This window comes from Mustela putorius, unplaced genomic scaffold, assembly GCF_011764305.1.
Source record: "Mustela putorius furo isolate JIRA1106 unplaced genomic scaffold, ASM1176430v1.1 tig00000738_pilon_pilon_pilon, whole genome shotgun sequence".
In the NCBI taxonomy this organism is placed as follows: domain Eukaryota; kingdom Metazoa; phylum Chordata; class Mammalia; order Carnivora; family Mustelidae; genus Mustela; species Mustela putorius.
In genome coordinates this window covers 684,696-701,067 of record NW_025421463.1, presented here as the reverse complement: position 1 = coordinate 701,067, position 16,372 = coordinate 684,696, and the positions used below count along the sequence as shown (strand labels likewise).

Sequence of the window (16,372 nt, the reverse complement as noted above, 5' to 3'; positions counted from 1 at the left end):
TACACCAGCGTGTAACTTAGCGGTTGCAGGAAGACGGTGAGCACACGGCCAGGCCGAGAGGCAGCGACGAGGGGTGTTGGGCTGAGTCATTAGAGGTTGGGCTGGTGGGAGTTACAGGAGACCGGGTAGCAGGGGAGGGGAGGAGGGTCCCCTGTTAACTGACATCTCATCATCATCTGAAACCTTCAGGGCAGGCTGGTCACTAAGGTCTACACCTCCCGTGTCTGCCTGCCTCACCATCAAGGTCACGTTTAGAACCCTGCTGTGTCCGATGGGGCAGGCTTAAACTATAACAGGATGCTGTGACATCGTGGCAGCGAGTAAGGAAACACGAAGGAGGAACCAGTGCTCTGTCCTCTCCACCATGACCCAAGGTTTTGTCCGTGTATAAATTTGCCTTTTCCTTTCTCTGCAGGTCAGTGAGCTGGACGGCATCCCCTTGATCCTGGACAGCTGCCGCATGGACGACAGTAACCCCTGTATCCTTGCACGGGAGGCGGGAGCATCGGCCCCAGTCAGGGTGCTGGGCTCGCTGGGTGTGTGGCCGCTGGCCTTCTCTCCTTGTGCCTCAGAGCTAAGCCACTTTCTCAAAGTTCGCGTGCTGGAATAGAAGTCCTGTGGTCTATGCGGGGTAATGAGTGGGAGTGGTCAAGGTCGGGAGAACATTCTAAACCAGTCTTCTCCTCACAAGTGCTTTAAAATTGGGGGGGTGGGGAGTGCTCGTCCACGGTCCCCCTGTGTGCGGCAGCGCGTCAGTGTCACCTTTCCAAACCGTGCGTATTTGTAGATGTGAAGAATTTGGGTTTTGTTTTTATGTTTTTATTTTTCTTGTGCTCTAGGCAGTCTGAGTATCCAGTCTTTTGGGACAAACCATCTTCATGATGGTCTAGTGACAGACATGAGGGGTACTTGGAGGCCCCAGGAATGGAGAGAAATATTTCAGTGACACAAAGTACCCATTTTGGACAGGTTCTGCCCTGTGACCCTCTGGTACTGAAGCTGGGCGCTCCGGTTCTTGCCGCTACCAGGGTGACCCCCTTGTTGGGAGGGCGTACAGGGAACCTGCTTATTCCAAGCCCCGTCACCCAGCAGCACTGTAGGAAACTGATCACAGAACAGTGACGAGGACCTCCGCCTGTTCAGGTTTGAGAGGTATTCTGGTAAGTCCCAGACCTCCCTGGTGACCGCCGGACTCAGTCCAGTCCCTCGCCCTGGCCTCTGCGTGCCCCTGCGTCAGTTGCACGTGTTTGGGGAGGAAGGTGATAAGAACGTGGAGAGCGTAAGCCCCGGAGAGGCCGTGAGCAGCCCAGCCTAGAACTGGGAAGCCGGGGGAGGGGGGCACTTAACGAACACCCCCCACTGGTTTCTGTCAAGAAGAGAAAAGGAGCTGATGAAAATCACGTATTTAAAGTGCGTAGATGGCGACATGCTCATTATTGTGCTAAAGATACCGTCATTTGTCTGATGAGCGATAGAAGAAAATCTCTGGATCTAAAGAGCACAACAGTTTATAAGCCCAGTCAGGAAAAGACGAACAGCCCCAGAAGACTGTTCTTCGAGTGGAGCAGAGTTGGCTCGCTGCATCGCGTTAGTCAGGCGCGACAAGCTCTGTGCCTCACAGGGCTTTGAAATTTGTCATAGCTCCCTAAACAAGGAAGGGAAAAGAAAAAAAGCTTTGGCTCCCAGGGAAGCAGTACGAGAACGCTCGAGCGCATTCGTAGTGGGTGCGCTTCCTGATGGAAAGGATGAATTATGTGAAAAAAGAAATTCACCCGCAGTCCCATGTTCCCCGAATTGACCTCCAGGGAATGAAGGTTTTGATCACTGGTCTTTGGCTCTGACAGGCCGTTGCACACAGCACGTTATGGCCATACAGACCAGCCGCCCGTGGCTCATGCTGGCAGAGTCTCTTTGGCCTCCTTGCCAGTAATTCCCTCCTTTCCAGAAACATTCCCTGAACCCTTACTGGGTTCCTGCACGTCACCTCATTTAATTTTCCAGCTTCGAGAAGCAGGTCCTGTCGTCACCGTCGCCCCCATCTTGTAGATGAGGATGTCCACCGAGACAGTCTCTGTGGCTCGTCCTACAGATCTGACCCGGAATGTAAGTTTGGTGTGTGGCTGGTTCTTAGCTGCTCCCCTGTCCTGCCTCATGAGTCCCAGGGAGGGGACAGAACACGTCCATGGAAACACAGTAACTGTTCGTGTAGTAGAGAAGTCACTCAGCATGTATATGGTCAAGCTGTATATAGCTAGCTTTTACAGTGATAATTAATGAAGAATTTCAAGACCCCAGAATATTCTTTAAATTGTCAAGAAAAGTTAAAATATGACATAGTTTAGTATGATGCATATTTGTTAATTCTTTGGAGTTTTATTAAAGCCTACTACATTAGAAAGGCCTAACCAGTATGCATGATAAGATAAGAGATAGCATGCTGAATTAGCAGAGCGAAGGGAAATGATGGTTGGAAGGTGAGAGATAAGGAAGCGCGAGAGCCCGGGGAGTCAGTCTTTAGATGTGAGCCGTAAATTAGAACCTGGCCTTCCAGGTAGCCGGCGTGAAAGGGACATGAAACAGATTCCAGAATGAAACCGCACCAGGCCGTCCTCCGTGCTGTTCCTCTGCTCTCGCTCACAAGCAGATTTGCCAGAAAATTCTCTAACTACCCTGACTTGGCCTCCTTCCCTCCCATTCACTCTCCCCAACCCATTCTTAGTTTTTTTTCAGTTCTTATATTTTCTTTTCATCAAAATAATACCTGTGTTGTAAATGCCAAAGTGTATTGAATGAGGGAATGAGGTCTCTGCCTCCACTCTCCACACTTTGAGTTCACTCTTAGCTCGCTTTTCTAGCAGTTGCTTTTGTACATCTCAGTAATATGCTTTGCTGCTTGCTGTTTCTTGACGTGGGTATCAGAGTCCAATAAATCTATCATAACATGACATGAGGATTTACTCTAATGTGCACCTGTGCTCTCCTCCCTCATGTCACCACAGGAAAGGCTAAAGATCTTGTGTTCTACTGCTGCATGACTAACAAGGGTGAGCATCTTCTAGCGTGTTTATCTGCCATTGGGACTTTGTGTGTGCATGTGTGTGTGGGCACGCACGCGCGCGTACATAAACTGTGCTTGATCAAACCTCTTGCCCGTGTTTTTTCATTGGGTTTTCTCTCTGTAATTTATTTGTAATAGATCTTTGTATGTTCTATATAGAAGTTCTTAGTCAACTACATGTTTGCTAATGTTTTGTTTCTCCCGTTCTGTGACTTACCTTGCCATTCTCTTTATAGTTTATTTTAATTAACAGAAGTTCTTAACATTTAATCAAATTTATCACTTTTCCTTTAGGATTAGTTCTTTCGGTATGTATCTTATTAAATAATTTCTAGCCATGAGGTTGGGATGATAATCTCTATTATCCTCTGAACGCTTGACAGTTTTACTTTCTATATTTATGTCTGTAATTCACTTTGAGTTGATTTTTGAGTATGGTGTTTATTAGGGGGTCTATTTTTATATTTTTCTATATGGACACACCATCGTCTCAGCTCAGTTGTTGAAATGAACATGCCTTGTTAGCTGTAGTGCCATCTTTATCCTAAGTGTCCAAATATGTGTGGGTCTGTATTTGGAGTCTGTTTTCTTTTCCGTTGATCTCTTTGTCTGTCCTTACACAAATATTATATTCTTTCAGTGCTGTCACTCTCTAACCTGGCTCAGTATTAGTCAGGTCCGTCTTTCCAACATGTCTCTTCTTTTTGAGGAGTGTTATGGCTATTTTTGATCACTTGTTTTTTTACATAAAAGTTTTAGAATCAGCTTGTCAAATTCCACACATTCATGCTTATGTGTTTACGTGCACATACATGTACGTACACACATGAAATCAACCAACAAAAACCAGTTTAACCAACAAAAATGATTTAAATCCACACATATTGAATTACTCTTTGAAACTGCATTGACTAAAATCAATTTGTTGAAAATTGACATCTAAACAATACTATCTTCCAGTCCATGAATATGGTGTATCTGTCCATTTATTAGGATTCTTAATTTTAAGCTTTTATCCTTTTCTGTGTATTTTATAGCTCCATCGCATAGATTTAGATGTGTGTTATTTTTGTTACCATACATTTAAAGTGTTTTCTAATTTCCATTATGGTTTCTTCTTAGACTCCTGGATTGTGTAGAAATAGATTTCTTAAAATCTGTACAAATAGAACTTATCTAATTCTCTTTTGGAGATTGATTTCTAGCATAAATGTGTTATGATCAAAGAATACATGCTTTTCTGTCCTATGAAATTTATCGAGACTTGCCTTATGACCCAGTATTCAATCCTTTTTTTGGCAACCATTCTGTGTGTCCTTGAAAAGCACATTTCTCCAGTAGAGGGGATCGGCATTTTATCCACATACATTAGGTCAAGTTTGTGAAATTTTTGTATTTTTACTGATATTTTTGTCCATTTTGGTTTATCAGTTACAGAGAGTTTTAAAATATCAGTCTGTGGTTATAGATTTGTTTCCCTCTTAGTTGCATAAATTTTCCCTTTGTATATTTTGTGGCAATGTTATTAGATAAAGGTGTATGGCAGGCTTTGAGATATGTTCTTGTCATTATGAATTGAACCTCTTTATCTTTAAAAATACTTGTTACCTGATATTAATATAGCTCCTCTAACTAGCTTTAGGTTGGAATATATGGGGTATAACATTTTCTACCCTTTTATTTTCAACTTCTCTGCATCAGAGTTGTTTCTTGTAAACAGCATGTAGTTGGGTTTTTTCTTTAATGTATTTTGACAATCTCTGCCTTTTAGCTGTTGCATTTAGCCCATTTATATTTAATATAATCACCAATCTGTTTATATTAAAGCCTTTCTTTCCTATTTTTTCTTCTTCTTTCTTGCTTTCTTTTAGATTATTTTGTATAATTTAGTTTTTATCTTTTTTTAGTTTAAATGTTCTTTATTTTTTCTGTTCTGTTAATACCCGGGAAAATTACAATATGCATCATTAACTAAGGAAATGTTTGTCTGCTGTTTCTCAAACCTTTACCGCCTTCTCAGGACCATTTAGTCGTCCCCAACTTACATGCTGCTGTTGTTACACACTTTAATTCTATTTTCAAACCCCACAATATCTGTGTTCATTTAAATCTGTCCACACATTTACTGCCTTCGCTGCCCTTAACTCCTTTTATCTCTGTTTGTCCAAGTGGGATCATTCGCCTTCTGCCTGAAATCTTTAGAATTTCCTTTAAAGTGGGGACGCTGGTGAGGAAGTAGTTGAGTTTGTTTGAAAATGTATGCCTGATACCACCATTTTGTTGGGAAAGCTGCAGGATCTCTCCATTTTAACATGTATACTTCAACTTCGTTCTGTTATTTCCAGTGCGGTATCTGGTATCCTCCATGCCAGAGTATCTCTGTTTTATCCTTGTTATGGATTAATGAATCTTCCAATCTTCTGTTGAGATAGAGAAAGGAGACCTAGAGGTACACCTATGTTTTAACTTTGTAAACAGGCCTTCTGTTTTCATTTTCACCTTTACCTTCCATTAAAGAGGTACGTGGGAGCACCAACATCTGAGCTTTGGGGGATTCTGCATTCCAATTCTCTCATTACCAGCTTAGAATCAACTTTCTCGGGTTTTGCTGAGTTACACAGCCATAAGCCATGGCCTTGTCTGTTACTTCTTTTCTGCCTGCCTTTCAGCATCTGAAATTTTTTTGGTGCTTTAGGGTTTGTGTCTTTAAAAACTCCAGTGGATCTTCAGAAGGGCGTGTTGGGCTTCATCATTTGCTTACTGTTACCAGTCTTCACCTGTTGCCAGAATCAATGGTACTTTGTTCTTGTCATGTTAACACTCAGTTCAGAAGAATTAATCACTTCCTCCTTGACATACTGCTTCTTTCTTGGCTTTCATGATAGTATCTTCTATAGGTTTTCTTTGTGTCTTTCTGGATCCTTCTCTGAGTCCTTTGTTGCCTCATCTTTTGCACAACTCGTAAATGTTGGAGCAGTCCTGGACGTTGGCAGAGCTCGGGAGTGCTTGCCTCACCCTGCGTCTTCTCCCTAAGGAACCCTGCCTATTTATTCCTTAAATTCACTCCATGTTTACTGAATACCTTTTATGTGCCACACACTCTCTGGGTCCCCAGAATGACAGGGAATCCTATGGGGAGGCTACTGCAGTTGTCCAGGCAAGAGGTGACAGTGACTTGGACCAGTCTGGTTACCATGGAGGTGGTAACATAGAGTTGTATTCTGGGTATCTCACGGCTTTAAAGATCTCTTCTCCTGTGGTTCCCAAACTCAGTCTCTAGACAAAGCTGTCTTCTGAACGTCTGACTAATTTCTAACGCCCTGTGTAACATTTGCTTGTATGTCTTACCAATACTCCAAAAGTAGCAAGTCCAAAGCTGAACTATTAATATCCCCATAAAACCATCCCCTCTCTTTCTCGGTGATTGGGGAAATACCTCCATCCATCCAGTTGCTCAGGTCAGAAATCTGGGAGCCACTTGTGATGCTATTTCTTTTTATTCCTCTGCCTCTAAGGTGTGCACACTCTCGTCACCCTGGTCTGGGTCAGTGATGGCTTCTCACCTCCCATTCCCCTCCTTCCCTTGGGGTGTTCAGGAGATGAAGGTTCCCCATTCACTCAGTGTCATCTTTTAAAATCAAAACAAGATCCTTCCTCCGTGTCTCTTGACTCTCCCTGCCCCGACACCATTCTCGCAAACGTGCCCGATTTACAGAATCTCCAGCACTCCCCATTGTACTCAAAGTAAGCCAGAGTGTCTAGCACATCCTGGAAGGTCCCGTGGGAGCCGCCCCTGCCTGCCTCGCATTTTTATCCAGAGCTTTTCCCCCCTTTTGCAGCACCCTGACCCACACTGCCCTTTTTGTTTCTCAGATGTGCCTGGTGGTCACCTCGGGCAGTCACCCGCACTGACCTCCCCCCTGAACTCCGCCCCCTGGTCCCGTGCTCCTTGCGCTGCCTTCAGCCCCTTCCTCAGCAAAGTGTTCCTGGAGCTCAGTGAGGTCAGGTCACCCCTCCTAGAACCTGCTCTGTCAGCTTATCACAGTCCATCAGTAAATACTCGTCATGCATTACATCTCCGTTACCCTGGGCCGGGTTCTGTGAGGGCAGGGACCATTTTTCTGTTTCTTGCCTCAGTATAACATGCCGCTGTCTGGCACATAGTAAACTTCTAATAAATACTTAGTTGAATGAGTGAAACAGCGAACAGACAGCAGCCGGCGAGGGTGTATGTGTGGTTCGTTGGCGGGAGCAGGGGTGGTTGGAAGCACAAGAGAAATCTCTCCCATGGATTCTGCAATTCTTTGGTGAATTAATGAGCTCCGTTCGGCAGTGATGTTATTTCAGATGTGTTTGGTTGCGCGCAGTCTTCTGGTTAACACCAGCCAAGTTTTTCTTGAGCTTTAATTTCAGTATTTTGTGTCAGAAAACGATAGATCTTTTGGAGTATGCTTAGACGAGGAATCATGCTGACGCGAGCTGTCAGTTAACCAAAACCCCCCGCACTCCGATCACTCTGGGTCCGCTGGTCATGCCCACGTACGCAACCATCCTCCGTGGGCTGGGGATGAGGGCGTGTGACACCTGTGGGGTCCAGGCTCCTTCCCCAGAGGAAATCTGCAGTTGGGACCCTGTGAGGCCTACCCTTTCTTGGCCACCCTTGCGGTTTGGGAAGCCCAAGCTGGCTGTCCTATCAGAGCAAACCCCCCGCCCCCCGCTGGCTAGGAACCTCAGAATGCGACTCCATTTCTTGGAGGTAGGTTCTGGAGGCCAGTGGGGATTTCCAGGTTTAGGGAGACAACACGTCATAGGGGTGTTTAGCAGGGAAGGACTGCCCTCCGCTCACTGCCGCTGCTCCAGGGGCACAGGCCCAGCCCCGGCCCAGCTGTCCCCTCGCCCGCTCACTTGTGGGTCACCCACAGTAATGACACGGTAGGAGATGCCGTCGGAAAATCCCCGCTCCACTGCCGCAGAGCCCGTTTCGTATTTGTCAGTTCACTGTGGCAAGTGGGATTTTGTGTTGTTGTTTCCAAATAGAAACCACCGAGCTTTATTTGAAATGTTTTTCTTTCATTCTTTTTTGATCTGTGTTTTCATCAGTTGTCCTTGATGTGGGTTTCTTGTTTTGTTTTGTTTTGATTGGAGGGGGAGGGGGCAGGCACCGAGTGAGATTCCAAACAGGGTTTTGCTTTTCCTGTTCTTTTCTCTCTCTCTTATCCCTCCTTCTCTCTTCCTTTTTTTTTTTTTTTTTTAATTTTTAATTCTTTTTTTAAATTTGCATCATGGAGACATCTCATTTTTAAGTTTTACTTGCGTACAGAGATGTAGCAGTTTACAGGAATGATAAGCGATGGTGTTTTCCCCAGCGACCCTGTGTTAAGGAAGTGTGGCATGATGACAGTCGCCAGAGGCCCCAGGGGCGGGGAGACACACCCAGGTTCTGTTCTTCTAAAATGGGCCTGACCCCTCTAGGGTCATAATGTTTGTAAAGTGCCCTTCACATGGTTTTTCAAAATATAGATGTTGTCATACAAACACCCTATTAAAGCTGTTAATTCCTATGAGAAAGGTGAGTTTTCATCTATGATTGTGCTGTCAATCAGTGGTAGGACTCAAATCATCATGATAATAAAAGTCCAATCACTGAATAGGATAGGGAATCCAGAAATCGATTCCCACATACACAACAGAGGCCCCCCTATAGCTCATCAAGAAAAGGAGGGTCTTTTCCATAAATGGGACTGGATTAATTCAATTTCCATAATGAGGAAAAAATAACCAGCTACGCACCTCACACTCCTCACACACGTTAACTCAAAAAGAACCACAGACTCCCGTGTGAAGGTAGAATAGGAGTCCCCACGGGGCATCGTAGGAGAGCATGGTTATTAGACTGGGGTAGGCAAAGATTTCTTAAGACACAAAAATCGTAACCCAGAACTGCATGCTGTAAGAGAAAGACTTTGCAAAGAGATTTACTTTGCAGATATCTCCCAGAGGACTTCTGTTTTAGTATGTAAAAGGGCTTCTACAAAAGGTAATTCAGGATTTAAAAGCGGACAGAAGGCTCATGGCATTTCGGGAAAGACAAAATCCAAGTGAGCAGTAAACGTGGAAAGAGGCCGGCATCGCCAGTTGTCAGGGAAACGGAAATGGGACGCACGATGAGAAACCCACCAGAGTGGCTGGTAAGAAGGGCCACCAATAGCGAGCAATGGTGAGGATCTATGGAGCAAGCTGATGAGGACAGAAACTGGAATAATCTCTTTGGAAAACTTTCTAGTGGAGTCTGCTGACCCCAGACCCCCACACCTGCCCTGTGAGCCAGCTTCCCACTCCCAGTGTGTGTCTCAGAAGGCAAGAAGGCCCACGTGGCGTGACTCGTAAGGGCCCCAAGGTGGAAACATCCCAAATACTCATCAGTCATGGAAAGGGTTAAAGAACCATGTTAACTCTTTCCCTCTAGAAAAGCTTCTCCTGGTGGGTTCAGTGTCATCTTGCTTCTGCCCCGAGTTCTCTTTATTCCTGAGTCCCCAGCATTAAACAGCTGACAGGCAGTGGGTGACACTCTGTTCCGTGGTCGAGCTGACAGTTGAACGCTAGAAGAACTCCCCATGCTGCTTTAGTTTCAAAAGGTAGACTTCTGGTTTGGCTTCCAGTGATCTAATTCGGTTTTTTAAAGCCTCTCATTGGTGTCCATCCTGCTCACCTCGTGCGTTTGAAGATGTCGAACCGAGTGTTTCTTCCCAAGCAAAGCAAACAAGTGCACATACACGGGCCCACAGGTTAGCAGAGGCCTCCCCGAGGCCCTGGGCGTGAGCCAAGCCCGGGGCTGAGGACTGGACAAGGCGCTGGTGCCACTCCCAGGCGTCTGAGAGGGTAACATGCTGCCTCCAGTGCCCCCCCCACCCCCCCCCCCACACAAGGGCGCATCTAAATGGAACCATTCAGAGTGAAAGAGGGAAGAAGTCCTGTTTGTGTGGCTTCTGTGGTATCCTAGCAACCGATGCCCCAGGGCCTGGAGCTGATGGCTGGAGGAGTCCTGGCACAGTTATGAATGAGGCTTTCACAAAAGTGGGCCAGTTTCCTCATTCAGGTTTTTGGCAAATGGATGGTTCTAGAAGGAGACTCCAGCACTGAAGGAGACTCCTTCAGATCGTGTTACTTAGCCTCGAGTGATGTGCTTCTGGTTTCCTTCCATCTCGAAAATCAGAGGCTGGAGATGACAAGTGTCGTCAGCGCGCGGATTCTGCGTCCAGCGGGCTGAGGAGCTGAGGAGCAGTGTGGCGGTTCCACCTGCCTCTCCTTGGGCTTTGTCTTGCTAAGCCTGGTTGGCCGCGTTCTTCCCCGTCACGAAGGCCAGGGTGTGTAGGCTCTGCTGTATGTCCTCGACTTGAACTAAGAGCGAGGTGGCTTGAGGTTTATCCTCCCTGAAGTTAGGAAGTGGGAGTCCGTCATTCCCCGTGGTGAGGTGCCCAGTGTAGACTGTGTTCCCTACCAGCAGCCTCCTGCCCCCTGCACGCTCACCCTGGGCAGGGCCGCCACCAGCGCACTGAAAGCTGGTGCCTTGGAAGCCCCTTCCCCAGACTGTCACATCGGCCACCTGGCCTTGCGATGACCCAGTGTTTTCTTAATTTTATTTCTCAGTAGTTACTATTAATGTTTTAAATAACACCACATAAAATTCTTTTGAAAACAGAAACAAAACTTTATATAGCTATTTACTGCCCTTAATTCTTAATCTGAGGGGTCCTGCACCTTGTGGCTGATTGATCTAACAGTGCTGTCCGGTGAGCATCCCTCAGGGAAAGGAGGTTCCTGGGAACGCGTATCAGACATTCTCACGTAAATAGTTCCTCCATGCTAGTCTCCCATAGTGGTTGTGAGTTTGTTAGCCCACAAAGGTATTTTTAATTTTGAAACAACATGAAATTTTTCATGTCATTTTTTTCCTGGGTTTTTTGTTTTGTTTTGTTTGTTTGTTTGTTTTGAAGATAACATTTTCTTAGAGCAGTTTCAGGTTCGCGACAACACTGAGAGGACAGTACAGAGATTGCCTCTGTTCCGGTCCCCACACGTGCACAGCCTCCTTTGCGATCAGCGCTCCCCAGCCGGGTAGGACACTTGCTGCGGTTGGAGACTGATGCGGACACATCACTGTCCCCCACAGGCCATCGTTTATGTGAGGACTCACTCCTGGGGTCCTGCGTTCTGAGCCCAGACAAATGTGTAGTGACCTGTGTCTGCAGTTGTAATAACACGGAGTGTCCTCACTGCGTGCACAGCCGTCTGCTCTGCCCGTTCGGCCCTCCCCACCAGCACCCATCTTTTTTTTATCTGGAGCTCTTCCAGAATGGCCTGGGAACGTCGGAATGACACAGTACATGGCCACTCAGATCGGCTTCTTCACTTGCTGCTCAAGTGTCCTCGAGACTTCTCAGGTGTGACAGCTTGTTGCTTTTTTAGTGCTGAATAGTATCCCATCGTCTGCATGGACCAGAGACTTGTTTCTCAGAATTGCTCTCTCTGACTGTCTGCACCTCAGTCGTCCTGCACATGTCCCTGATGTCTGTCTCTACAGGATGTCGTAGAGCTTTAGTAATTCTTTGCATTTCAGGATATTTATATCTGCCGTATAGATTAGACCATAAAGAAATGTCTGAAACATCAGCCTAAACCTCACACATGCGACAGTTTCCTTCAAACACATCCTCTTGTGGGGCTGTGCTCCTAGTCCAGAGAACCCGTCTGCACGGAGCAGTGTGCACTGCTTTCAAAAGCGTACGCTGCGAAGTTTACCAGTCACCAGCAGAGCCATTGATTGATTGAATGTCATCTCTGTGCCCAATGTAGCACGCCCAATGTAGCACTCAAACTTGTGACCCAAGAGTAAGATTCTCATGCTTTCCTGAGTCAGTGAGGCACCCCACGAAGAAATCTTTTCTTCTTTGTGCTCTGTAATGAACCGCCTCTCTGTCCGCAGATGGTATCGCCGACAGAGATCGCATGTGACAGAGCCCTGGGGCAGTTGTTAGGCACAGTGGTCCCCAAGGATGAAGGTCTGCCTTCAGAAGAGCTAATGACTTGAGAATCTGCTGATACCAGCACATGAAGGGTCTTGGGCAGTTCCTGAGATGCATGATCGGTGCCTAAGAAGTAGTAGTAGTAGTAGTAGAAGTAGTAGTGGTGGTGGTGATAGTGTTTAGCTTAATGTATTTTCTTACAAAGTTAATTGTTTGCCAGTTTTTCTTTCTGTATTCCCTTTCTTTATTAAAAAGAGCAGTGACACTTGGGTGTGTTTAGGATGTTAACAAATGATTTTTTTTAAGTTGTTGGATTTAAATACCATTGCCACACGGACTATGTATTCGGTAAAACACTTGAGAGATTGGGTTGCTGGAGTTTGGCAGAGAGAAATGTGTTCCAGGTAACCCTGACTAATGTCAGTATTTTTGCCTAAAATGACCTCGGTCAGATTTAGCAGTGACAGACGAGGGTCTGGGCCAAACATCGGTGTGCCGCAGCCAGCCCAGCACCGTTAAATAGTAACTCTGGCTCTTTTCTTTTGACATCCTCAGTCTTAGCAGGAAGTGTTGTGTTCTCGGTGCCACTTATTTTTCTAGAATCATCTGATTTAAAAAAAAAAAAAAAAAAAAAAGGAAAACCAAACAAACCTGATTGAGTGAGTGTTTTGAGTCTCTGAAGGAACAAGCTCAGGGAACAGCCGGCCGGGAAGTCCTTGTCGACTCCGTGGAGGACGCTGTGTGCAGAGGCCCCGCTCGGAGACCCATGGGAAATGCACTTCCCAGGCGGGAGTAGCAGGTGGGACGGAGGAGCCGCACCAGGGACCCCGCGTCCCAAGCTTTTTGTGTCTTCTGCAGACCACTTGGAGGACATACAGGGCCTGCTTCCTGCACGGAGTCGGCTGCCTCACAGGGGCGAGGTGTGCTGGCGACAGGGAGAGGGAGGTCTCCGTTCGCTCGGGCTTTCTTAGCCCCGTGGTTTGCTGGACCTGCATTCACCCCTTCGCTTGGACACTGGCGCAGATCTGAAGACGGAAACAGGAAGCTCGCTTGCAGGTATCCCCTTTCCCCATCTTAACCGGCCTCTGGTCTGCTGCACATCCTCTCCGAGGCAGAGGCGAAGTGCTCTTGGCCCCGGGGCAGCAGGCGTTGTGTTGTGGGTTGTGAGTCCCGGCCACCCTGAGAAACCTGCCAGCTTCCAGCCCAACAATGGCCATTGGTTTCTGTGTGCTGCCAGGAGAGGCTGTTTGAGGAGTGGACAGACCTTTTCTTCAGGGTTAACTGAGTACAACTGAAAACGGGCCCCGTGCTGTGAAAAAGCCTCATGGCTGGACAGAAGCCAGCCCAGAGCAAAAATAGGAGACAGCCCGCAGTTGGGCAGCAGGGACCTAGCCCTGCACTGGAGACTTTTCACATGACCACGCCGAGCCTCACTTTTACAAGAGATGCTTGTCTTCGTGTTTGGTTCACGGCCGAATTTCTCGTTCTTACAGAAGCTCACAGAATGGTGACTTTGTCAGATGGATAAAGATCCACACTTTCTGGGTGAGGATAGGAAAAGCCTAGAAAAAATCAACACATTTTCTTCGGTTTTGGGGGGGGGGGTTTTTAGAGAAATCAGATTTTGTCAGAATCAAAACAACTTCTGTCTTTCTCTTCTAAAGCACTTCTAGAAGCCAGCCCCCTCTTATTCAGGTATTTCTTCTGTGTGTAATTAGGAAGCACTAGGAAATCCTAACAGGTTTTCGAGACGGAAACAGAGGCAAAGGTGCCCAGCCGCCTCCCACCGGGCTGCCGGAGCACTGATGCCCACGCACTGCTGTTCCATCTCTGAGACCGTAGAACCCACGGGATTCGGAAGGTTGGGGTGTCAGGGGCAGTGTTTCTTCGTACAGGCTAGTTGGCGGACCCCACACCTCTAGGCCCAGTTCAGTTGTCATGCTGAGTGTTCGAGACTGTTCTGCCTTGACACAGAAGGTGCTTACCGGGAAGTGGGAAGAGTATATAGGCACCGCTTGTAAAAGATTGTGAAGCAGGCGTGTGCGGAACCAGCTCCCAGGTGCGGACAGAGTCCTGGCCCGGCTGTGCCGAGCCCGCCGCCGCCGCGTACGCCCTTCCCCGGTGGGCTCGCCTCCCCGCGCAAGGGGCTGCGGTTGGCCGTCTCCGGATCGGCTTACGAGGAGTCCTGGCCTGCGTTGTTTTGTCACCTGCCAGCAGACTCCCCCCTCCAGATCACTGCCGACGGCTCACGGCGTTCTCTCCCGGCAGCAGCTTTTTCTCTGAGCTGTTGCTGGGCATTTAGGTATTTTAACTTGGGGGCTGCTACCGTCGATCGTGAACGGCGCCACGAACATTTCTGGAATCTCCGTCTTGCAGCTTGTTTACCTTGAGCGTGCTCCTCCGTGACACCACACTCTTCAGAGCTGGCTGTACCAGTGTATTCTCCTGTCCTGCGTGCTCCCTGGCGCTTGATAGGGACTTTAAGATGTTTGCTGTTCCGACGCGTACAGCGCGCTTCCGGGATGCTGCGGGAGACGCTGTCCTCAGTCACAAGCACGTTTTGACACTTGCTGACCATTGGGACTTCCCGTGTCACAAAGGTGCCACCAGATACTTTTTTGTCTCTATTTACATTTTCTTTCCTTTTCTTCAGTTGAGACATGGAAGCAGTTCCTGTATTCAGGGTGTGACTCGTTTGTTCGTTTATGTGAATTGAAAGCGTCTCTCCGATCCGTGGCTTGTCTTATTTTCTTGTTTTTTATTTTTCTTAGGTGTCTTTCTTACTGAGAGGTCAGTGTACTATGCACAACGTGTGGGTGTCCCCACATACGCACGCACGCCACAGCCGTCACCCAGAAGACCGGCCCTGTCCCCTGGAGGGCTCCTTTGGGCCCCTTCTTACCCAGCACGACTTTCCAGAACGGACTCTGATCTGACTTCTGGGGTGCTTGGGCGAGTTTTTTCTTCCCTCTGTGGTTAGTGGGTTTGTGTCTCACTGAGACCCTGAGGCTGGAGGAGCTTCTTTCTGTATTTTTGCTGGCAGCTCTGTAGTTCTGCCTTGCTGACAGATCTGAGGTCTACCAGAAGCTCACTCTTACCAGGCATGCAGCCGGGGTGCAGGTTTTCATTGTCCTCCCGTGCTTCTGTAGTCGCCCTACCACGAGAAGACCTTCCTTTCACCCCTGGCTCTGTGGGACACGTGTCACTGTCCCTTAGGTATGATTCTGTTTCTGTTCTGTGTTCAGAAGATTGGCTTTCCATGGTTCCTACCTGATACCGTCTTCATTGTAGTACACGACCGTCTTGACAGCCGGGAGAGCCAATTTCGAATGTTAAACAGCCTTTCCTGCACGATCCTTTTCCTGTGTTGCTGGATTCAGGTCCCTGGTGTCTGTCATCACTTCCATCTGTGGATTCTGTCTGTGTTTCCTGCTGTCTGCTGGGGACACAGTGCTGGCCAAGGAGGAGACGCCTTCTCTGCTCTCGTGAGGCCTGCGGTCTGGTGGGGGTACCTTGAGGACAGGTGCTCAGATGTTCCTGGCAAAGAGAGGGCTCTGTAGTGAGGGCTGGCTTGAGCAGGGGTGAGGAGGGGGTGCCTCTTCCTGACCTCCCTCCTCCCGGCCTCACCCCGCCCATCAGCCCTTCCTGATTCCCCTCCTGGCGCACTGGCCTCCCTCTTCCACTGGTACCTCCGGCTCTTCCCTCTCCCAGGCCTACACCTGCTGCTGCTCGACCTGGGCTGCTCCCCTGTGTGCACTGGCCAACCCCTACTGGTTCGTCCAGTTTGAAATAAATTCTGTGTATTGGAGAGAAGTCTTCCATGATCCCAGTTCGAGCAAGACCCTCTTTCATTGTTTCAGCTTCTGCTGTCATGTAGCATTGGGACTGTGATACTCAGCTGGAATTCCGTGCTGCTTTCCACGAATGTTCACGAAGGTCAGCAGCACTGTGGCATCAGCCCATGCCCATCCTGACTCGATGCTTCTGGAGCACACAGGTGCGTGTGCGCAGATACACCGTTTCTGCTCCTTCGTCCTCCATGGTGATCGCCATTGCCCTGTCCCCTCGTTGAAAAGTGACAGAGGGAGAATGAAGAAACCCAGGAATGCTGCTGCATTTAACAAGACCCGCATGTGCCATCAGATGCTGGCGGGGACACTGATTTTGGGGATGCACTGAGCAGTCACGTGGGTAGCAGTCAGAGAACTAACTGGTTCTGACAGTTGAATGACGGGGTTTTTCCTGACACGGGCGAGTCTAGCTCTCGCTGTGGCCCAGCTTTGTTGACCGC

General features: G+C 47.9%; 1 protein-coding gene across 1 annotated transcript in view; it reads left to right on the top strand.

Moving 5' to 3' along the window:
• ATXN10 (ataxin 10) overlaps nucleotides 1-16,372 on the top strand; it is a 159,069-nt gene that overhangs the window by 129,853 nt on the left and 12,844 nt on the right. The window contains exon 10 of the mRNA XM_045083699.1: nucleotides 416-479. Within this exon, the coding sequence (XP_044939634.1) occupies nucleotides 416-479 (64 nt within the window). The remainder of the gene's footprint in view (nucleotides 1-415; nucleotides 480-16,372) is intronic.